Raw genomic sequence first — 24,464 nt, 5'->3', positions numbered from 1 at the left:
ACACACCTCACACTGCAACTGAGAGACGCAGCGCCACCACCTCGGGCTTCCTTCTCTTTTCCACGCAGGAGGCGGGGCCAATGTCCCTCATTCAAATAAAAAATCAGAGATTTGCATGGGGAATGGCTAGTCCTTGAGCTTATTGGCTGATAGCACAGTGGGTGGGGTTCATATCGCGAGCCTGGAGCCCCGCCTACATTAATTTGCATAACGGCCCCGGCGCGTGCAAGGGAGAAGCGGGTTTGTTTTTGAATCTGCGGAGGCGGCGGCGGTGGCAGCGGCGGCGCGGCGACAGAAGCGCGCGAAAAGCTGAGGCGGCAACGTCGGGAACGGCTACGCCGGACGGCTCTGTAGGAAGGAACTTGGTTCCCCCTCCCTCAGCTTCCGCCCCAAAAGGTATATGTGAATCCCCGGGGCTGTTAAAACCACATTTTCTTAAATTACTATTGTATTTCTGAAGAGTCAAGACCGCATTATGGCGGCTGCGGGAGTTGTGTTTGCGCCTGCGCGGTTGCGGCGCTGCGGGCGGCGCTGCATGGGAGCACGTGATCTTGCGGGGTCGGGCTCTAGCTGCAGTTGTGCAGCTGGTGGGGCGGCGGCTGCGCAAGCGCAATATTCATTTTCAAGATCTAACGTTCTTGTTGGACGCCATTTGGGTTCTAGATTTAATTTTCCTTGTTCTTGAGGGGTTTCTTTGTGTCAGCGTCAAATTCTCACATTTTTCAAGAAAAACATTTCTCTAATGTTGTACTCCTGGGCTGACCTCAAGCTCTTCTCTTTTTTTGATATTTTTTGAGAAGCTGTGGACTTTATTTTCTGTAAAAATGATTGTCATTTGTGGTTCTTGATTATAATTTCAGTTTTAAAGTATTGCTGGATTCAGGTTTATATTTAGGGTGGTAAAGATCAGCACCTAGTGGTGTTCTCACGGGAAGTGCATTTATTTGAACTGCATATTTGTAAATGTATTTTTAACCCTATTTTCACCCATTTTGTTATGGATGTGTGGAATGTTTACAAAACAAACAACTTTAGTTTTGGAAATGTTGGGGGAGAGGGGATAGTGGAAGAAATTACAGTATAATCGAAAATGAAATCTCAATCTGAGGATTATTTTGTTTTAAAATATTTGATCCTAAGTAAATGAAACTTTAATTTTAATCAGTTTGTATGTCTCTGGGCCTTTGAATTTTACATGCTTTAAGTTCATTAGGTGACTTGTTCAAGACTGCTTCAGCTAGATAATTATTGTCACTTTTTAAATTAATCAATTCCATTTTCTTAGCATTTTTGTTTGCTGCGGTATGTAACTATAACATTTGGTAAATGTCTTCTGATGAAGAGTGCTAGAAAGGACATCTATTACACTGAGGCCTCTTTTAGGAAAGTGGACCGTTAATTAAAGAAATATGTTTTTTTCTTTTAAACACTATACTATATACTGTGTATGTAAGATACAACTGTGTTTGATTTTTTTAATGGTAAGGGTGCTCCTGGTTTTAATAGTTTTTTTAGGGAAGGTAATTATAAATATGCAACTGATTATTTCATTTTAAAATGATAGTGTCAACTATATTTAAATCTTATGTAACACATCTGGGGGAAGTTATATAAGATTTGATATGATTCTCCCGTTGTGCAAATTCTTTCTTCCTTGGCAAAAAAACCTTCCAGTGTTTTCCATAGACTTCATCTGTGGTTCATATATACAACAACCGGTTTCTTGGTTGGTTGTAACTCTTCAGCTTGAACCAGCTCCTGTCAAATGAAGAGAAGTGCCTCTTGCTTTATAATCTCGGTTAATTTAGGGACATTTTTACTGCCTAAAGCAAATACCATTAGTAAATATTAACTATATATGATTGAAAGTAATACTTTTGGTTGGTGGATTTTTAAATGACGTCACATATGAGATAGAAGAGAGTTAGGAAATAGTCTTCTATTTTTCTCAGCAGAATCTTTTATTTGCCCTGATGTAATTCTTGAATCTCTGAGGCATTCTACACAGAAGTATATTTAGAGGGCAGTTGTGTAATTTTCTCCCTTTTATGTTTCTGGGAGCAGCCCCTTTCTTCTGCTTGTTATTTCAGGCATTTTAGAGTTGAAAATACACATAAGTATTTAGATTAACAAAAGAACTTTGATCTTAGGGCATGGTACATTTTACATTTCCAGAAAAATGAAATACTTTGGTATATATATTTAAGCGTATGTTTTCTTTAGAATATACAGATGATTGCTTCTTCGGTTGATATTGAACGTAGTAAGAGGTATTTGAAAACACTCTTGAATGTGAAGAACATCTTTATTGATAGGCTAATTTTGCTGTCATGTTTCTTACAAGGCAGATATAACCATATAAACTTAATAACATTAATTAATTTCCTGAACACCAACTACTTGTTCATTAGTACTTTGTCGATAACAAGTATATTTTTAAAATTTTAGTTTGGTGGTTATGATGTCACAAAATTTTGACACATATCCAACATATGTAAATATCAAGACTAGATTACTCCAGGAATGAATACGAGTTACTAAAGTTATTTAAAATCTTTGCAGTTTTCTAAATTAAAAATTTTATATGGAAAAGACAGGTTTGAATTATTAAACAATTAGAACTATTTTTTTCTTTAAATTAGGATTTGCATATGTGATAAATGTATTTAATTTTTAAGAAACTTATTCATTATAGAACATTTGGAAAATGTTGAAAATTAGTGCTTAGAAATAACCACTCTAAAGGTATTGGTGATTTGTGACTTCACTTTTCCATAGTTGAGCAATCTATAAATGTTTATATATTAGTTAGTTTTTCATTGGTACCATAATTTCATTTCTGCAATTTTAATTTAGTGTTATTTTCCCATTTTATTATTCTTCTAAAATATGTTTTTAATGGTTACATGATACTCTATTATAATATCCCAAATGATCAAATATTCTTTTCAAACACATTTTTAAATAGTTACGTATTATTATCTCTAAGAAGAATGTACTGTGACTTATCAAACCTTTCAGTTTTTTGTTTCCTGTTTTCTTTGTTGCTCATTTCTCTATTATATTAAAAATAGTGCTACAGTGAACATTTTTGTACTGTCATGACCTATATCTCAGAATATTTCTTTGAAATTACTGTTTCAAAGGACTTTTAAAGCAATTTGCAAAATCGATAACTTTTTGAAAGCATTTTTTATTGTATTTAATACGACCATCAATTAGATGGGTTAAAAATAGGAGCTCATTAACTTTTTTTGATAACTAGTGAAGTTGAATTAGTGTTTTATATAGGCATGTTTTCATTTTCTGTGCATTAGCTGTTTGACTTTCTGTGTGTTTTTCTATGGTGAGTGTTAACTGTTTTTCTTACTTGTTAGTAACAGCTATCTATGGATTTGGGCTCCTTAGCTTTTAATATTTGTCACAGTAATTTTAAAATTACCTTTTAAATGGTTTATGGTTTTATATGTTAAGAAGTTTCACATTGTAAAATGTACTGCCTTTTTTTTTTTTTTGGAGATAGGATCTTGCTGTGCTGCACATGCTAAAGTGCAGTGGCAGTGATCTTTGTCCACTGCAGCCTTGACCTCCCAGGTTCAAGTGATTTTCCTACCTCTAGAGTAACTGACACTACTGTTACAGGCCATCATGCCCTGCTAAATTTTGTTTTTGTTGTTGTTTTTAAATAGACAAAGTCTCATTATGTTGCCCAGGCTGGTCTTGAACTCCAGGAGTCAAGAAGGCTTTCCACCTCAGCCTCCCAAAGTGCTAAGATTACAGGCATGAGCCACCATGCCCAGCCTGCTGTACTGCCTTTTTCTTTTGTGATTTCTTTTGTTTTTTTAAGATGGGGTTTCACACTTGTGCAATGGCATGATCTCCACTCACTGTATCCTCCCCCCGACCCCGCCGCTTCAAGTAATTGTCCTGCTTCAGTCTCCCGAGTAGCTGGGATTACAGGCATGTGTCACCATATCCAGCTAATTTTGTATTTTTAGTAGAGATGGGGTTTCTCCATGTTGGTCAGCCTGGTCTCGAACTCCCAACCTCAGGTGATCCGCCTGCCTCAGTGTCCCAAAGTGCTGAGAAATCACAAAGGAAGGCCAGGCACGGTGGCTCACGGTGGATTAGAGAGCCACCGTACCTGGCCTTCCTTTGTGATTTCTACAGCACTTGTCTGCCTAGAAAATACTACCTGTTGTGAGGTGAATTATATGTTCATATTTTATTTTATTTTATTCTTTGAGGCAGAGTCTAAACTCAGTCTCCCAGGCTGGAGTGCAGTGTTGTGATCTCAGCTCACTGCAACCTCTGCCTCCTGGGTTCCAGCGATTTTCTTCCCTCAGCCTCCCAATTAGCTGGGATTACAGGCATGCACCGCCATGCCCTGTTTTCAGTAGAGATAGGGTTTCTCCCTTTTGTCCATGCTGGTTTCAAACTCCTGACCTCAGGTGATCTGCCTGTCTCGGCCTCCCACAGTGCTGGGATTACAAGAGTGAACCCCCATGCACAGCCTTGTTCAATAAACTTTTAAAAAATATTTTTGCATATATGTGGACATATCTGCATTTTGACATATTGTGTGTTAAGATAAGTTACTAGTTTTCATTTTTTTCAGATATCTGGTTTTCATAGACTTGATCCATTTCTTACTGTTTTGGTTGCTTATTTTGATCATAGCTAGATTTGAGCAAACAATTCTGATTCATATACCAGAAATATTAACCTGGATCCATTGGCCTTTAGGGGTTCCACCGATCCCTTGATACACACAATTTTATGTGAGTCTGAGTATGTGCATCCCTTGATACATACAATTTTATGTGAGTCTGAGTATGTGCATTTTTCTGGGGAAAAAGTAATAGCTTTCATGGGCTTCTCAAAAGAAAATATAAAGTTTAAACAGAGGTTAACCATGGCTGTATCTGCGCCTTCTTAGAGCATTATTGCATTGTTTTATTTGCTGTAGGACTGTACACAATTTAAATATGTGTTTGTGGTGCTATATCCTGTATAAAATACAATACCCACTCACAGTTCTATTTTTCAAATTTCTTAGCTAATTTTGACAGTTTTTGCAGATGAACTTTAGGTTCATTGGTTAAGTAAGGGAAAAAAAGCCAGTTAATGGTTTTGGTTAGAATTCCACTAAACTTACATTGGGTGAATTTATAACCTTATACATTTTTTTTTTAATTCATGAGTATTACTTCCTGCAGACTACCAAAATGTACTATTTTCTAGGAACTCTGGGAGAATTTGTGGTCTTTATGTCTTTTCAGGAAGATGTTTTCTTAATGCAGCTATAATTCTAATAGGGATGAATCAGGAGAGGATGTAAGATTGTATTTTCAATCTGCCTTAGGATATGATGACATAAAAGTAGTATCAGTATGAAGTTAGATATGGGAAAAATAAGTTGCAAAGAAAAGTCTTGTACAATATTTGAAATAGAAATCCTTTTTTGTTAAACATGGACGATTTTTTTTTTTAAATGGAGGAATTTGAAAAGATACTGTATTCCTTTTCTGGCCAGCATGGAGCTTAATCTCATAATAAAGATAAAAATTTTTTATTTTGATTTCCTTGGTATCATTACATTATTGTATTTTCTTATAAGGATATTTTCTTAATTATTAGAATAAATTTATTCATTAAATATCTTTTTTATGCTTGTTGCCTTTAAAAGATTATCTTGATTAATAAGGATGTATTTCAGCTGTAATTCTACTTTTTATCTTTTAAATAATTGATTCAATTTATTGCCAAAATATCATTTTTATTGAACTAAACTTATAAATTAGTGGAGGCATGAAAAGAAGAAGTCAAGGAAATATAGAACTCAAATGATAAAATATTGTTGACTTTATGAAAATAAATCTAGGAAACACATAAAATATTAAGTATTATTGGCCTGGTCGGGCGCGGTGGCTCACGCCTGTAATCCCAGCACTTTGGGAGGCCGAGGCGAGTGGATCACGAGGTCAAGAGATCAAGATCATCCTGGTCAACATGGTAAAACCCCGTCTCTACTAAAAACACAAAAAATTAGCTGGTTATGGTGGCGCGTGCCAATAATCCCAGCTACTCAGGAGGCTGAGGCAGGAGAGCTGCCTGAACCCAGGAGGCAGAGGTTGCGGTGAGCCGAGATCGCGCCATTGCACTCCAGCCTGGGTAACAAGTGCGAAACTCCGTCTCAAAAAAAAAAAAAAGAAAAAAGAAAAAAGATAATTATTGGCCTTTCTTAAGCAGTTTATCTTTTTAAGTGAAAAATCCCTGTTTTGGGGTCTTTTTCAAGCAACACTGCTTATAACAGTTTAGATATTTTACTTTTTTTGAAAGCTGAGAACTTTTTCTAGTTCTGGTTTGCTGTTATACTTGAGTTCTAGACTATAACAGATGAACAGTAAAAAATTAGAAAGAAATGCTATTGAGAAGTGCACTTTGGTAGGAACAAGAATTGAAGTCCAGCACCACGATAGTAAAGAAGGGTTATTGAATCAAAAATTTATAAACTTAGTTATGAGACTATTTAATTTGGGAATTAGTATTTCCAGAGGTGAATCAGTAGTTATAGAATGTTATTAATTGATGATTTTATTAATGATTCTGAATCATAGAGAATATTATATTTAACCTATTTGAGAGGGGAAGTTAGTGTGTGATTCAGTTTAGAAGGATTTCTATTATAATTTTTTCTTTTGAGTTTTGAGGCCTATGGAAAATTCGTGCATTGGCCACATACCTAGTTTTTCAAGGGAGACACATGTATAGAGAAGTTTGAGAATTAAAGTTCCTGCCCTTGAGTTTCTAACAGTTATGGGGCATATTATTGATTGAAAAATTAGGTGATGTTTTAACAATATTTAAACAGATTACCCAAATATCATTCATTAGCTTTAGGATGGCATAGCCCTTGTTACTTTCCTAGAGTACTTAGAAATTACCTATCCTTTCGTGGAACTTCTCTTTTAAAATTCTTGCTTTTTTGACTTTATGGTTTATTAGAGAGCCCAAGACTATTTAAACATTACTTTGCCGTGTTCTTTCTCAGCTTGTCCTGCCATCCACAGAGTAAACCAGGGGCTTCTCCTGGCATTTTAATTTGAAAACAAAGAAAATTAAACTTATAGATGATTCAGCTAGTATGGTGGAAACCACTGTGTACTGGAGACAGAGAGTAAGTGCTGGGGAGCATTTTCAGTTAAGAATAAGTAGATCAGGGCTACTAGTCTTTGTATATATGGTGTGAATGTTTTAAGTTTTAAATTTTGATCATTTGGATTTTAGAATCTTTAAGAGAATGATTCAGGTACCTCAGCCATTAAAAAAAAAAAAAAATGCCAGAGGAAAGGAACAGTTGATATTACCTTCCTGAGAGTCTTTATAATTGGACCTCTGTAAATATAAGAAGCTGGGAAATGAAGTTGGCATATTAACTTTGCCATTACAAATATGCACTTATTCATGTCTGCAGTTTTCCATTGCTCAGAATGTTATAAGAAACATTTTGTGTTCTTTTATATCTAATAACCGGTAATAACTAGCTGTATTTAGGAGAGAGGACCCCTTTGTATGATGGTAATGTGAGGTAGTAATGCCATCATGTCTTACTACATATGGTCCTTTCTCCCTTTCTTTGTTGTTTTATAGCCCTGTCCTATTTTGGGTAACTGTTCTCTGGCTTGGTACCTAGAAATTATGTGTCCATTACTCTTGGCACTTTACCATTCTAATAAGAAGTTTGATTTGTATGTTAGAATAGTTATCCTCAGAACTGTCAAAGCTATAACAGGAGCTCTCTTTGGTTCAATAATTCTCAATGATAATGCCTACCGTTTGGTAGAAGCGGAAAACTAGAAGATGGAAAGGAAATCTGCTGTTTTGAGGACCAGGAGAAAGAGTTTGATGGAACAATAAAAAGTGACTGTTAGATGTTTATCTGCTCTGTTACTTTTATTAGATAGAATGTCACAGGAAAGGAAGAAATGGGAAGGAACATGGAAGGGAGAAGAGGGACCACTTTTGAACTCTTTCATTTCCTTTTAGGTGGTAAATGTCAGAAGTTAATTCGATTAGAGTAAAAACTAAGCTGCCACAGTATAGATGTTTAAAGGTGATGCATGTGTTTTCTCATGTAACCATACCAAGTAAGACTGTTTAGAGTTTATAAGTGGTTTTGCCTTAACATATGGCTTCCATCGCTAGGTGAAACATGATTACTCCCTAGTTTTAGTAGCTAGAGGCAAGGGAGAAAGAACAATGGAAGTGCATACTCATTCTTTTGAGAGCATGATATGGAAGTGGCACATAGCCCTTTGACTCATGGTTTATGTGTGATCATTTAGTCACTGGGACATACTTAGCTGGGAAGGGAAGTCTGGGAAATACATCTAGCTGGATAATCATACTTAGCTGAAACTAGAGAATTTTATAAAAGAGAAATGGATATTAATGAATAGCATTTTCTGCTATATGGAATTGGGAGAAGTGGTCCCAAAGTATTTCATAATTCAATACTAAAAACTATTTTTCTGTTTTAAGATTTAGGTTCAGTTATAATGTACTCTGTATATCTTCCATTGAAATGGTATTTTGGGGGTTTTGTGTTCATGATTTGTGGCTGGGGTCCCAGTTTTTATAAATATTGATAGAATCTTCCCCTCTCTGCTTGCTGTTGAAAACATTAACTTATGATTAGTTTTGCAAGAATTGGAATTTCTGATTTTTAAAACTCAGTGTAGTATATTTGAACCATACAGGTTAACTTGCTTAATTTAAAAGGACTGTAGATGAATTGAGTGACAATTGTTTGAATAATTTATATTTGCATTATTTTATCCAGATTATTTTTTCTCTGTTTATGTGTATAAAATATACAATTTCCATGATAGAAAATGTGACTTTTTTTTTCTTTTTAATTGAGACAAGGGTCTTAGTCTGTCACTCAGGCTGGAGTGCAGTGGTGTGATTATGGTTCACTGTAACCTTGATCTCCTGGGCTCAAAGAATCCTCTTGACTCAGCCTCCTGGGCAGCTTGGACTATAGGCACATGCCACCATGCCGAGCCAGTTTAGTAATTTTTTTTTTCTTTTTTAAATTTTATGGAGACGGGGTCTTGCCATGTTGCCTAGGCTGGTCTTGAACTCCTGGGCTCAAGCAGTCCTCCCCTCTTGGCCGCCCAAAGTGTTGGGATTACAGGTACTTGGCCAGAAATGTGACTTCTAAGGGCCTTGTAATATACACAGGTATAAAGATTGTGGTTGTAAATTCTCTGCATATAGCAAAACTTACCTGATTAATAAGTAAATAGTTAAAAGTAGTTTTCTGTAGATTACTCGTTCTTTTGAGATCATGTTAATATGACAAGTAAACCAATAGACATTTTTGTAGGGTACAGAAAGTGAGACTTGTAGGAGATCAAGGAGATTTTACGGGAGTTGTATTTTAAGGGATGAATTAGAAAGATAATACTAATAAAGGGAATAAATAGTATGTTCAAAATCTCAGAGACCAGAAAGGAAGGTAGTATGTTAGGAGAACTCTTAATAACTCTCTGATACAAATCCTTGTTTTTTTGTGAATAAAAGTAATAGTTGCCATGGCACCCAGATAGTATGCCTAATAAAGCATGTCGTTACTCTCTGCTGGAAATTCTCTAATTTCTCTTTGCTTTACTTTATATGTTATTAAAGGCATTTATTCATTTCCACTTTTAAGTTTATAGATACTTGTGTAGTCCTTTATAAGTTTCCTGGGGTTAGGAATCATATCTTATTGATGTATTAGACAATTTTTAAAAGTTCTTTCTAATAAGGTATATTAAGACCACTATTGAAAGTATAAGATTGCTTTCTGACATAGCTTGCTTTCCACCATGCCTACCTTAATATTCAGTAAATATTAGCTTATTGGAATAATAGAATTCCTTGGTTTTAGGTGGAGGTAAAAAAAGAAAAGGGAATGAGATATTCTAATTCTTTCATTTAACTCATTATCCACAGATGTCAGAGCTTTTTTTTTTTAAAATCAAACATGTAATTTACTCAAATGGCGAATACCCACATGATAAATTGTCATGTGGGAAGATTTGACAGTCACTTTACATATGAAAAATTGTAAATAGTTTTAGTAAGAAAAAGTCTTTAATGTCATCTATTAAGAACTAGAAGAAAATTAAGAAAACAAGGAAGCACGTTTGCTTGCTTATAAATAAAAAGTTTCTAAACCATGACTGTGAAGAACCTTTGTATGTGAATTAATGAGGGTTTGAGGAAAAGATGAAATGATACAATTATTTTGTATTTTAGGTTTGTATAATTCTCTTCTCCCACCGAACTTATCGTAAATGATTTAAATACTGAAAGATAAAAGTAAATAAACGAAGAAAAAAAGAACCAAAGAAAAGACCAAGGATTTTCTTAAAATCAGTTAGTTACACAGTGAAGTGGAAAGAACAGTACAGTAGTTTTGTGTTGGAAACTGGGCAATTAGTGTCTCCACTCAGTATTCTTTAACTAATACATACATACATACATACATACATTTATTTGACAGAGGGACCTGGGCAATTAGTGTCTCCTCTCAGTATCTTTAACATTTATTTATTTATTTATTTGATAGAATCTTGCTCTGTCTCCCAGGCTGGAGTGCAGTAGCACAGTTTTGGCTCACTGCAACCTCTGCCTCCTCAGTTCAAGTGATTCTCCTCCCTCAGCCTTCTGAGTCGCTAGGATTATAGGTGTTTGCCGTCATGCCCAGCTAATTTTTTTTAGTAGAGACGGGGTTTCACCATGTTGGCTAGGCTGGTCTTGAACTCCTGACCTCAGCCTTGCAAAGTGCTGCGATTACAGGCATGAGCCACCTCACCTGGCAGTATTCTTTATCTTTAAAATGGGATTGCCACCTACATGGTAGCGTTGTGAGGGTTAAGTATGATTAGATATATAAAATGTTTAGCATCTGTGTCTCACACTTATCTCCAGCTTTAATCAATTGGTGAATCAATTAGTCATTCATGAATATTTATTAAGAAGGAACTAAGTGCAGGGAGCCTTGCAATGCAGGGATGTTTATGGAAAATAATACTCTTGATTTCTGGAGCTAGAGTTTAAATGCATTTAAAAAAGTAATTTGGAAAGCTTCGTTTCATAATACTACTCACCTAGTAAGGTAAATAAGCATTTAGGAAGGTAGTTTACTTGTAAAGGTTTCTGATGAAGACCAGTTTTAGGACTGACTCATTAAATATCAAACAAATGGGTATTTAAAGAAAAAAACTTCACAAGATTCACTAAATTTACAGTAAACATCTTCATGGCAAAAAAGCAGCCATTTTCTCACATTAGTTGTCATATTTGCAAGATTTGGCAGTGTTCATGATTGCCAAAGTTGGGTATGAAGGCATTTATTTTGGCTCCCAAATCCACATAGGATTACTCCTTGCCCTCCGCTGGACATGCACACTCAAAATTGAGACAAAGTGTCATTTTTTGCCCATAGCTTTTCCTTGAAATCAAGCTCTTGTCTCTTAAGGCACAGATTTGGCCATAAAGTTTGTTAAATAATTTTCTGATTTGGTATATTTTCATGTTTTCTTTGGCCATTTCATTTACATAGGTCTAGTGAGGTGTTGATTAATATAGAAAGACTTCCTTATAGTGTGCTTAACAAAACTGTGTCTATTTGATATGAAGATAAGAGTTAACTTCTGTATGAATATTTTGTGAAGTGCTGTAATTTATTTATTTATTTATTAGCTTGTTTCCACTACCAGAAACCAAGTCATCTGACTTATCTCAATGAGCTTTCATCTGCAGTACCTACCATTGTAGGGTATCTTGGTTCTCTGAGATTCCCACAGTTGTCAGTGTTCCTGGTTTTTTGGGAAATAAAATTCTTTATTCCCTTCAAAGCTTAGAATCTATATGCTATTGAAGAGCTACTAAATTGGTTTCTTGTGAAGACTTAGTAGGCATGATTTTAGTATTTAAGATGAGATCTTTGGGAGGCTGAGGCAGAATTGTTTGAACCTGGAAGGCGGAGGTTGCAGTGAGCCAAGATTGCACCACTGCACTCCAGCCTGGGCGACAGAGCAAGACTGTCTTAAAAAAAAAAAAAAAAAAAAAAAAGGCAATCCTTGTTCCACGTCATACTTAATTAAGGGAAATTTGTTATTTATTTATTTATTTATTTATTTATTTCTGTTTTGAGACAGAGTCTTGTTCTGTTGCCTCGTCTAGAATGCAGTGGCATGATCTTGACTCACTGCAACCTCTGACTTACTGCAACCTCTGCCTCCCAGGCTCAAGTGATTCTTGTGCTTCAGCTCCCTGAGTAGCTGGGATTACATGCATACACCACCATGCCCTGCTAATTTTTGTATTTTTAGTACAGATGGGGTTTTATCATGTGGGCCAGGCTGGTCTCGAGCTGCTGACCTCAAGTGATCCACCTGCATCAGCCTCCCAAAGTGCTGCAATTAGAGGCATGAGCCAATGACTCCAGCCCAAAATTAATTTTTAAATTTCACATTTCCAGTGTGGTTATGGTTACAAATTTGATTTATTCAAATTTTCTGTTTTGAGACACAGTCTCACTCTGCCACCTGTGCTGGAGTGCAATGGCTCGATCTCGGTTCACTGCAACCTCTGCCTGCTGGGTTCAAGCGATTCTCTTGCCTCAGCCTCTTGAATAGCTGGGATTACAGGAGCCCATTACCACACCAAGCTTATTTTCTATTTTTAGAAGAGACAGGGTTTCACCATGTTGGTCAGGCTGGTCTTGAACTTCTGACCTCAGGAGGGTCACCTCAGGTGATCCACATGCCTAGGCCTCCCAGAGTTCCGGGATTTCTGGTGTGAGCCACTGTGCCTGGCCTGATTTATCCAATTTCATCCTGGTAGGAAAGATAACAGATTCTTATTAAAACTGTGTAAATTGTTTTATACAGTATGTAATCATTATTTATACAGTATTTAATTATTGTTTATACAGTATTTAATCATTATTGTAAGCAGTTTCCGGATAAGGCTGAACAATGTATTCAGTAGTTTTCTACAGAACCATTCATAATTTGGTGGCTTCTTTAGCTTATAACCTGTATCAGACCTTTCACAGGATATTTTTTCCTGGAATTCTGAGGGGGGAACATATTACTATATTTATAAAACATACCTTAAATTGGGGATTAGAGATAAATTGAGAAGAACATGTTCTCTTATGACCATATAAAATAAAATATGAACCACAATTAATTATTCATTTAGTCCAAAGTAATTCTTATTTTGTTGATCTTGTGTTAAGCAGCCTACTTTCACAGAGTTGACTGGCTTGCACAACATAATCATGAAAATCGTGACCCATTCCCTTGATACAGTTATGATAGTTGTTGATTTATGATGTCACCTTCATACCAGGATGCCTGCATCCATGAGTCTCTTCTATGTAGTAATAATTAAGATGATTTGGTACAGGTCCTTACTAATGATATTTTGATGTTTATTTAAAAGATTTAATTTATAAGACATATTTTCTTAGTACAGTGGCAGCAAAAATCTTGACTCATGTTTGGTTCTTGAGTGTCATTGCTCCTGTGTGGCCTAGTTGCTCTCTATATCTTGTATACAACTGTCATCCTTAGAATTTTATTCACCATTGATATAGTTTGGATCTGTGTCCCCACCCAAATCTCATGTTAAATCATAATCACCTTTGTTGGAGATAGGGCCTGGTAATTGGGTCATAGGGCATATTTTTCATGAATGGTTTAGCACCATCTTTCTTGGTACCATCCTTTGCAATAGTGAGTGAGTTCTTGTGAGGTGTCGTTATTTAAATAGTATGTGGCACCTGTTCCCTTTCTCTTGTTCCCCTTTTTGCCATGTGATGTGTAGGCTCCCCCTTTGCCTTCTATCATGTTTGTAAATTTCCTGAGACTCCCCACCCTGAAAACCCGAGCATATACCACCATACTTCCTGTACAGCCTGCAGAACTGTGATCCAATTAAATCTCTTTTCTTAATAAATTGCTCATTTTCAAGTATTTCTTTATTGCAATGCAAGAATGAACTAATACTACCATTAGTGAAGACTTCCTTCACTTGTCTTCTAGGATCCTTGTTTTCCAAATGTTATGTCTTTTTATTGACTTATTTTGTCCTTTGCAGGAGAATGACTTCTCCCTACCTGTAACATTTTGAGAAAGGGTGCATGGGAGATACAGGTTTTAAAGACAAGGCATATTTGAAAAATGTCATTCTGTATTTTCATGCTTGATTGATAGTTTGGCTGGGTATAGAACTCTAGGTTGAAATTATTTTCCTTCAGAATTTTAAAGACACTGCTTTATTATCTTCTTCCTACTAATCACCACTGAGAAATCTGAAGCCATTCTTTTTTCTGATTTCTCCTCTCAGTGGAAGCTTGTAGAATTGGATATTAATCTTTAGTCTCATGAAATTTGAATGTAACATACTTTTATGTGAATCTTTTTATTACTGTCTTCTGGCATGCTTTGGGCTCTTTTGGTCTGGAAATTCTTGCCCTTCAATTCTGGAAAGTTTTCTTAAATGAATTCATTGGTGATGTCTTCGTGTGTGTGTGTGTGTGTGTGTGTGTGTGTGTGTGTGATTCTGTCATTCCAATTTGAATTTTTAGATGGATACTCCAATTGTATTTTTTCTTCTGATTTATAATTTTGTCTTTTTTGCTAAGGTAGGTCTCTTCAGCTTTATCATCCAGTCCTTCCATTGAGTTTTTCATTTTTTCTATCATGTTCTTAATTTTTCATTCATTTATAGCATTCTATTCTTGACTCAAGAATGTAACATCTTGTCTGCATATATTAATTATTTTGAACTTTTCTTATTCCTGCATAGTCTGTTGCTTCATGTATATTTTTGTTTTTGTTTTCCTTGGGTCTCTGTCATGTTAGAAACTTTTCTCAATTGCATTTTTTAGCTAACTGCATAATGTGATGTGGAAGATTAAAACGTTGACTGCCTTATCTAAATTTGACAGTTTTAAACTTCCCTTTAGGCTGATCTGGGTGAGACATTTTGGGAGAGGTCTCCAGACACCTTAGGTCTTCTGTCTGGTGCTGGTCACACACCCTCAGATAACAGCCTTCCATTTTCATGCATAGAGAAATAGGCTTTGATTGCTAGCATTTTGGGAGATTTATGAAGAGGACTAGGGATCTCTGTTGTCAGGACTTAGTCCTTCTCTTTTTGGTATGGTACTTTAAAAAAAAATTTTTTTTTTTTGACAGAATCTCACTCTGTCAAAAAAAGTTGCCCAGGCTGGAGTGCAGTGGTGTGATCTTGGCTCACTGCAACCTCAGCCTCCCAGGCCAAGTGATTCTCCTGCCTCAGCCTCCCGAATAGCTGGGATTACAGGTGTGTGCCATGTGCCACGCCTGGCTAAGTTTTGTATTTTCATTAGAGACTAGGTCTTGCCATATTGGCCCAGCTGGTCTCAAACTCCTGACTTCAGATGATTCACCTGCCTCGGCCTCCCAAAGTGCTGGAATTATAGATGTTAGCCACCGTGTCCAGCCAGGTACTCTCATTTTTGACTGCAGATGTTGTCTTCAGACTTCTCTTAGGGTTGGGAGGAGCAGATAGTCACTGTTAGATGTGTTTGGTAAAGGCATCTAAGGTATTGTTCTGCTTCTCAAACAGCTGTCACTATTTTGGCCGTTTTATCCTGCTCTCTGCTCCCTTCACTCTGACATCCAAAGGTGCTTGGTTCTTCTACTTCCTATGATTTTCAGGTTTCTGCCAGGTAAATCGGATTGGATCTTAACTTGTCACCACTGCAGTTTGGAAGATTGTGTTTTAGGGATTGCTCAGTTAGTTACAACTGGTCCGCTTATTTATTTCCTTGTTTTGCGATGGAGTCTCACTGGGTCATGCAGGCTGAGTGCAGAGGCTTGATCTTGCTTGGATCACTGCAACCCCCACCTCCCAGGTTCAAGCCATTCTTGTGCCTGAGCCTCTAGAGTAGCTTCAATTACAGGTGCACCACCAGGCCTGGCTGATGTTTATGTTTTTAGTAGACACGGGGTTTTGTCCATTGGTCTGGAACTCCTGGCCTCGAGTGATCTGCCCACTTCACCTCCCTAAGAGCAGGGATTACAGGTCTGAGCCACTGCAGTTGGCTTATTTTTCAGCTTCCCAAATCTTGTGGCTGTTACATCTTATTTCTCTCTGTTTTTTTAGGATTTATGCCAAAAAAACAACACCAAAAAAAACCAGAAAACAAAACTTTATTGTAGTTTTAGTGGGATTTGAGGGAGTGAAATTAGGTGTTTTTAGTTCATCATCTTCATACCATTCTAACATGCCTTTTACATTTTAATATGCATAATGTTAATAACTTACAATTATAGCATCTTAATTAAATAAAACATACATTTACTCTCAACCAAATACAGTGAAACTTTTTCTTTAGATTTTATAGTTTTCAGCAATTTGTGTATGCAAAGTTTTCAAATAGTGTAGTATACATAGAATGTAATAGTTGATTAGAGTTAATTTTAGTGTCTCATTTTGTTTTGTTTTATCACTAATTGTGTGACTCCTGGCAAAAGATTACATTCTCTGGTCATACAACTGGAGATTGTAGCACTCTGATTTTACATGGTTATTGTAAGAGTGAAATTAAAAAAAATTGTATGCAGCCTGGTCAATATAGTGAGACATTACCTCTATAGAAAAATTTAAGAATTAGCCAGTTGCAGTGGTGTGCACCTGTGGTCCCAGCTACTCTGGAGGCTGAAGTAAAAGGGTCACATGAACCCAGAAAGTTGAGGCTGCAGTAAGCAGAGCCATGATTGTACCACTGAACTCCAGCCTGTCTGCAAACAAACAGAACAACAAAATGACTTGTGAAAAGTGCTGATTTTTAATTAGGAAGAGACTAAACATTGGATAGTCATGGAAATGTTTACTGAACATTAGAAACTGGTTGCAAGTATTTATGCTTCTATAAATGAATGATTGATCTCATTGCAAATGACCCTATATAAGATAAATTTATTTTAATCTGTGACATTTTACAATCAAGTTGCATCCTGCTTTTTTAGTAATGTTAATGAAACTTAAAAGTAAGTCACTTAATGTTCTATAGTTTCCTATAGATTTTCTCAGAGTCATCTATCATAAGCACATAGTAGTTCCTACGTAGTGCCTGAAAAGTACCCTACAAAAGGTATTTTTTCCATCTTGGATTCTGAAGTGCAGATGTTTTTAGGTCAAGACTAATATCTTAGTTGACATATTAATTGATTTCTTCCTAGAAAGTAAGAGTTGAGATCCTAAAAATGAAGGTACTTTTTTGAGATTTTTGTAGTAGAAACAAAAACACTGAGATTTTCAGCTCACCATTTATTGACCCAATAATTGTGTTTTATACCATGGAAAATGAATTAAGATGTGATTTCTGTCCTTATATAAAGATTATTTGCATAAAGATAAATAATGAAATGTGGTAAGTATAATATGATGACTTGCATAAAAGATCTTGAAAGAGTAATGGTACCTGGTTTGGGGATGTACATAGTAGGGGAGAGTAAGGATTGTCAGTGATAGGGTAATATAGATTGAATTATGAAAAGGATGTAACAAGTGAACTATAATAGGATGGTTTCTTTGGGATAGAGAGTGAAAGCTGTTGGCCTTGAAATTAACTGAATAACAGCCTAATCATTTTCCTTTTCTAAACTGTTTCATTAGGCACAGAAACAGAACCATTGTGTGAAGAGATGGAAAAAGCTCAGTTGGGATAGTACTAAATGTTGTTTGGGTTGTATTTCTGCTCATTTCAGTTATTCGAAATTATTTAATCTTATTGGAGCATTTTGGAGTTTCAGATTCAGGATGTCCAACCTGTATTATTAGTAGCCAGCAGCTTTCTCTAGGTGGACTATGTTTAGATAAGAAAAAAATAGTCAGGATTTACATTGGAAAAGTATTTGGCAAGAGAAGGGGGGCTTGAAGAAGATACCCATTTGAGAGTGTGAACGATAATTGAAGTCTTTGTGGATCAGACTTCCTAAAAACAATTTGCTTCCAGAATGTAAGAAAGTGTTCATTAGGCAGCTCTGAATATTTTGGCTATTTGTACCTTCTCTCCCATCCCCCAGTTAAACATAGATTTCAGTGCTATGGTAATGTCTTGCTTTTTTTTTAATTATAAATTTTTTTTTAGACAGGATCTGGCTCTGTTGCCCAGGATGGATGGAGTACAGTGGTTCAAGCTCACTGTAGCCTTGAACTTCTGGGCTCAAGTGATCTTCCTGCATCAGCCTCCTGAGTAGCTGGAACTACAGGATCATATCACCACACCTGCTAATGTTTTAACATTTTTTTCGTAGAGCTAGAGATCTCGCTTTCTTGGCCAGGCAGGTCTCAAACTCCTGGCTTCAAGAGAGCCTTCTGCCTTGGCCTCCCAGAATGTTGGGATTATAGGCGTGCTCCACTGTGCTCAGCTTAAATATTGCTTTTAACGAATAGTCTTTGCTTGAGACACCCTTAGAGAATCACAGTTATGTTTTTGAAGAATTAATGTGGCTTGGAACAAGTATAACCATTTTTTTCTGATATAATACTTAAAAACAGTTGATACATACGTTATTCATTTTGCCTTATGGAAAATACACAAGGACCTTTTAAAGATAAGTAATTAAAAAAACTTTTATTATGGAAAATTTCAAATATATACAGAAATAGAATGAGATAATGAATTCTGTGTGCCCATTGCTCAGCTTGAACCATTGCCAAGTCATAGGGCCAATCTGCTTTTAGCTATACCCCTATTACCCCCTAAACCCTTCAAATGTTTTAGTAAATACCTATATTTAGTGATGGATAGAGACAAGATACACAGGTTAGCTAAATTTTAGGAAGATAGACTGAGAAAGAGAAAAAGAAAATGTGGATTGTGTCGCTGATGTGAACAGTTCTCTCTGTGGTTTTGTCCTTCCCTTTGATGGCTGTGTGTCTGCCAACCACATTTGTTGGATCTCACGCAAATGTCTTGCTAATATATTCATTTTTAGACTGAGTTTTATCCTTTTTAAAATTCCCTTCTTTCCATCGGGGTGTCTATAATTATTTGTTTTTATTTGGTTTTCACTCATATAAAAAAGTTGGGAGGTCTTTGTCAGGGCATGAAATGTAATTTGCCCTGGGACTAAACACTCACCTGGGGATGGTAATGTTTGTGACTGGCTGTACTACTAGAAAGAAGACATTTGTTTTTATCTCTGTGGTAAATGACTCAAAATAAGCTTTTTGCCATCTTACTTCTAAAGACTCTATTGTCAAGGTTAAAAATTTTGATTGTAGGCTTCAACTGTTCTGCTAGATTTGAGCACTTTGGGGCTTGGATTCTGTGGAGAAAATCTTTAGCCTTCTATAAATTGAAATTAACTTGATCAATCAAGTCATTATTGGGATTTAAGCAACGTAATTTTCTAGAAATTATAAAATTGAAAATCTTTTCATGATAAAACTACTATAAAAGGTTAAAAAAAAAGGGCCTTGAGCAAGGTTTAACTTTTTTTTTTTTTTTTCTGGACTGAAATGGAGGCTTTCTTTCAAGCGAATTCCCTGATGTTTGCTCTGTGTGATTTGGCTCTATCTCTGTAACTGCTAATATGTGGCATGGATTTGAAGTTGTTTGGGATCTGGATGTGCCCAAAGTCTGTATTGCAAGACGGGATTCACAGGCATTATGTTACAAAACTGGCTTGCTGCCTTCTGTTTTCTTTTTCTGTGTCCTGTGTAGCTGCATTGTTTGTTGCAGTATATGCATTAGCTGTTGTCTGTGTTCAGTTTCCTGCAGGCTGACAAAGTGGGAGGGGCTTTGTTTGATACATAGCTGAGTTTTCACTGTGTGAGTTCTTGAGTGCACATTGCAGCCATCTTAATTACACTTTTGTGCAACTGAGACTGTGCAGCTGTCTCAAAATGGCTGCTAACCTAGTCTTTGTAGCTGCTTAGGCAGCAAGTATGCCAGTGAGGAGATTTGTCACATGCATCAGGACAAGAGGTAAGAACCAATTATTCTTTGTCTTTAAACATTCTTATTTTTTTTTTTAAAAAGGAATTTAACTGAGTTTACATAGAAGGGCAAACTTAGAGCTTGGTTTTTAAAAAGTTGAAATGTTTGCCAGAACCTTTAAGCCTTTATTATGGAAACAGTACATAGCATGATGGGGTCAAAGGTTAAATTCCTGGAATTTATCACCATTTTATGTTCTGTCATTGCCAGAACATTTGATCACCATAGTAGTGCATTTCTGGCCCTAATTCACTTAATATTTCTTTTGTGTAGGCTATTTTAGTATGTTTGGTATTTATTTGTAGAAATTAAAACAATATTGTCTGAATAGATTTTTTTTTAAAGGATCCATAAATAAGCCTTGTTTTGTACAAAGATTACAATTTTTCTAGGTTTTTGGGAGATACTGTGTGGAAGCCTTTTGGGAAGAAGGGTAATTATATAAATCATTAAAATTTTTGTTTAATATTGTCCAAAATCTTTTCTTGGCATTATGGGATCCAGTTCTTTCTCATTATGCTGCCTCTTCCTGGTATCCAACTCTTTGACATTTTCAATGCTGCTTTGCTTGTTTGTTTAAATTACTTTTTGCTTAAGTTGACATTCAGATTCAGATTTTGAATTTAGAAATAAATTCATATATAGTCATGGATAGCTCTTTTTAGTGTATCTAGTATATTCAAATACCACATCAGAGCTGAAGTAAGTACTCAGATGTTTTACTTACTTAAGTGATATTATTATGTTCATTTTAGTCTTAATTTAAACTTTTAGTATATTAAAAAGAAATATAGCTCAATGATTTTGTAAATTTAATTTCAAAAAATTTAAAAAGCTTTCTTAACATTGTTCTGAAGTAGAAATGTTTATTGAGATACTCTTAAGTCTGTGGTTACCCAGAAAGGTGGGAGAAAGTAATTCTTATTCATATAGTATTTCAGATAGTAGAACAAGCATACTTTAAGCAGCAATGCTTAAATGTACTACCTATTAAAATCTGTTTTTAGCTGGTATTATATGCTTCTGGTTTTGTCAGTAGAGTATTAAGAATATATTCCTGACTTATATGACATAGAACAGTAAGTTCTAAACTTTCTGAATAGAGCAGCTTTCTAAATCAGAAACTTTTTGCAAGTTAAACTCTTAGGGAGGATTCCAGTATATAAAAGGGATAGTTATGGTTTCTGCTTAATTCTGCAAGGCTTAAGAAACAAAAGGATACATGTGGTATTTTATTGTTACGTACTTAATTTATAATGTAAACTTATTCACATGCCCTGTGTATTTAATAAAATGAGAACAATTATGCTATTTAGATAAATAAAACTTTGAAACGAGATTCAAAGATTATTCTTTTTTGATGCTCATGAAGATGTAATATAAGATCTATATGTATATGACTTAACAGTTTAAAATTGTTGCCTTGTCACAGCCTTGTGTTCATATTTGTTTTAGTTACTTTTTTTTAAACAAAATAATTGTTTTTCCTAACTTAATCAGCGTCCATTTGTTTGGTGGCTTAAAATATATTCTGGGATCAATATTTATCTCAATTTCATCAGTAGCTTTAGCATTTTTATTTCACTTATCACTACATTGTAAAATCTTTAGGACTGTCTTATATGACATAGTAGATTCTCATAATTTGAACACTAATTTATGTAAATCATTCAGTCATATGAACTCTCCATGAAAAAGAGAAAGGAAAACATTTCAATATGTTTGAGGGATTCTGTTCATCATTTCAGTAAGGTTATCCTTGGAGTGAGTATGACATAGAAAAGTGAATGTGCTGTGATCTTAATCACTCTTATTTTTATGGCTTTTAATAGTAATAAGAGCTCACTGTCTTGGTGGTGAGAGTGGAAGAGGAGGAGACTGTAGTGTTTAAAAATACATGTATTTCAAAACATTTTATATAATGTAGAAAAACTGTCCATTTTGAAATTATTGAACAGTTTATGCTGGTCTTGAGTGAGATCTTAGGGAAAATTTAATAACCCAGTCTTTTTGCCTTCTATTACTAACTGTAAAATTTACCCCTAGCCTCTACAAGATTATTACTTGTACATGAGGAAATACTAACACCCTATGGTTACTCAGGATATTACTGCTAATTCTTTCACTGCTGTTGCGTTTTTGCAACTGTAAGCATAAATTGCCCCTTACTGAGATGATTATTTTGGGATTGGTGATAGTTTTCAAATTTTCTGTTCCAAGCTCCAGGTTAACTATTTTGCTGGGTAATTGAAGGCATAATAAATCTGGGAGCTGAATAATTGAGGTTTTATGATATTATTTTGTCACTTTTTAAAATTCTCCCCTTTTGTTTACCCTTTTTCATAAACAATTTTCTTTGCATAAGCCTCTAAGTGAAATGTTAGGATGTGGCACTGGCCAAGAGTCCAAACCTGAATTTGAATACTGTTTTTGCCACCTTTTTCTGACATTGACCAGCTCATTCCATTTTCTTTTTTATTTTGGACAGAATCTCACTCTGTTGCCTAGGCTGGAGTGTGGTGGCAATCTGAGCTCACTGCAACTTCCACTTCCTGGGTTCAAACAATTCTCGTGTCTCAGCCTCCTGAGTAGCTGAGATTACAGGCACGCACCACCATGCCCAGCTAATTTTGTATTTTTAGTAGAGATGGGGTTTTACCATGTTGGCCAGGCTGGTCTCGAGCTCTTGGGCTCACAGGATCCGCTCACCTCAGCCTCCCAAAGTGCTGGGATTACAGGCGTGAGGCACCAGGCCCTGCCTTCATTCCATTTTTTGATTCTCATTTCTTCATCTGTAAAATGGGGGAAGTTCCTATCTCTTTGGCAAGCATATGCTGAGAATCAATTATACATAATGTTTCAGAATAGTATCTTGAAATACTCTGCAAAAATCTTGCATACTAATTTTCTCAGTAATATCCGAATGCCTTTCAGTTTACTTGCCTCTCAAATGTTATATACCTTTTCAAGTGTGATTAGATCAGTGTATATTTAAAAACTATGGCAAATTGATTTGTTATATAACTCATGCTGAGAAGCAAGAAGTGCTAAGTAACATTATTATATCCACTTAGTAATGTTATATATTCACTTTTGTAGTACTGGGACCTACTCTGTTAACATAAATTAGCTATCCTTTATTGTGTATGGGCATGGAAGATGTATTTATTAAGTAAAGCCAATATAGAATGTTGACATTACAGAATTTAGAGGAGTAGGAGAAATGTTTTGGTTATAGTCTGAGTTCTTCAAATATATTTTGAGAAAATAACTTCTCCAAAAACATGACTTAAATTCACAGCCTAGAATTTTCTGTTTCCTGTGTTTCAGTACAAATGAGAATCTTAAAAACAGTAAATTCTCTTTCAAAAAAATTGTTTTTCAGAGCCACAAACTGGCAGCCAGCAAACTTATTTTTATTCTTTAGCCACTACCCCATTTCTCTAATTGTTAGCATTTAAAGTTGTCATATTTTACCTAAAAATCTAGGTGTCTTGCCTCTTGAAAAGCAAACGATTGGGCAATATTAGGCCTGCATTTTTGCTTGATTTTAGCAATCTACAATTGAGTATAGATTCTGTCTCTTTCAGATAGGGCCTCCTCTTGCTCACCTCTGGTCCTCGTCACTAAATTGCATTATCTGTGTGGCCTTGGAGGACAGTTCCTTTTAAATCTCTATCCTATGTATTTGATAGATTATTGGCAGCCTTAAATATCTAATATAGAACTTCTAACCCAAACGAAAGTAAGCACAAGTAAAATGTAGCCTACTTTACTTGGTAGGAGAGACTTCGAATACTAAAGTCAGTTTACTCTTTAGAAGATATGGCACCTTTTGTAACCTTTCACCTTGTCCTAATTTTATATAGAGTACAGTGGGAGCTGAATGAAGGAGAATGACATAACAAGTAACTATTGATTGAAAGTGAAGAGATGAAAGAAATACTAAATAGAAACATAAAAGTACCTTGAGGTCATTTGTTCTCTTTTCTTTAAATGTTTTCACTGTGTTAGAAGACATCACTATCAACTTGATGTTCTTAACGGTAAGTTAAAGTGTATTCAAGCTATGCAGTTTACTGCACAGGTAAATGAAATAACGCAAGATTATTGCTCAAGTTAGTTGAGCTAAGAAGTTTTAGCACTTAAAATAATAAGTAAATTTCCTAATAGAACGTTTTCTTAACCGTTTCCTAGACTAATGGCCATTGCAGACTTTATTTTTGTTGAAAATGTGCATCTGTTTGTTTATTAATTTGCCGTTTACAGTGTCCAACTATGTGAAGACTACCTTGGTGGGGCATGAAACATGATAGTTTATAATCTTGATCTGACTTAAATTTGAATTCCACGTTTCCCACAGTGAAAGCCAGCTTGTTAACATTCAAATAAT

The 24,464-nt window shown here is 35.6% G+C and overlaps 1 protein-coding gene across 7 annotated transcripts in view; it reads left to right on the top strand.

The window, feature by feature from the left end:
* The first annotated feature begins 250 nt into the window (after positions 1-250).
* The window catches only part of ATF7IP (activating transcription factor 7 interacting protein), a 126,865-nt gene continuing 102,651 nt past the window's right edge, over positions 251-24,464 (top strand). For 2 of the 7 annotated variants that reach the window (XM_078338287.1, XM_078338282.1), the window contains exons 1-2: positions 449-20,059; positions 23,941-24,117. Coding sequence is in view for 2 of the 7 variants with exons in the window: in XM_009003296.5 (XP_009001544.2) it covers positions 20,043-20,059 (17 nt within the window). In the remaining 5 variants the exon portion in view is untranslated. Of the gene's footprint in view, positions 397-448; positions 24,118-24,464 lie in introns of those variants that run through there. The other 5 variants (XM_078338283.1, XM_078338280.1, XM_009003296.5 and 2 more) reach the window with 3 other exon arrangements.

The sequence above is a fragment of the Callithrix jacchus genome, chromosome 9, assembly GCF_049354715.1.
Source record: "Callithrix jacchus isolate 240 chromosome 9, calJac240_pri, whole genome shotgun sequence".
Classification (NCBI taxonomy): Eukaryota; Metazoa; Chordata; class Mammalia; order Primates; family Cebidae; genus Callithrix; species Callithrix jacchus.
The sequence above is the reverse complement of the archived record's forward strand: the minus strand, read 5'-3'. Positions and strand labels throughout refer to the sequence as shown.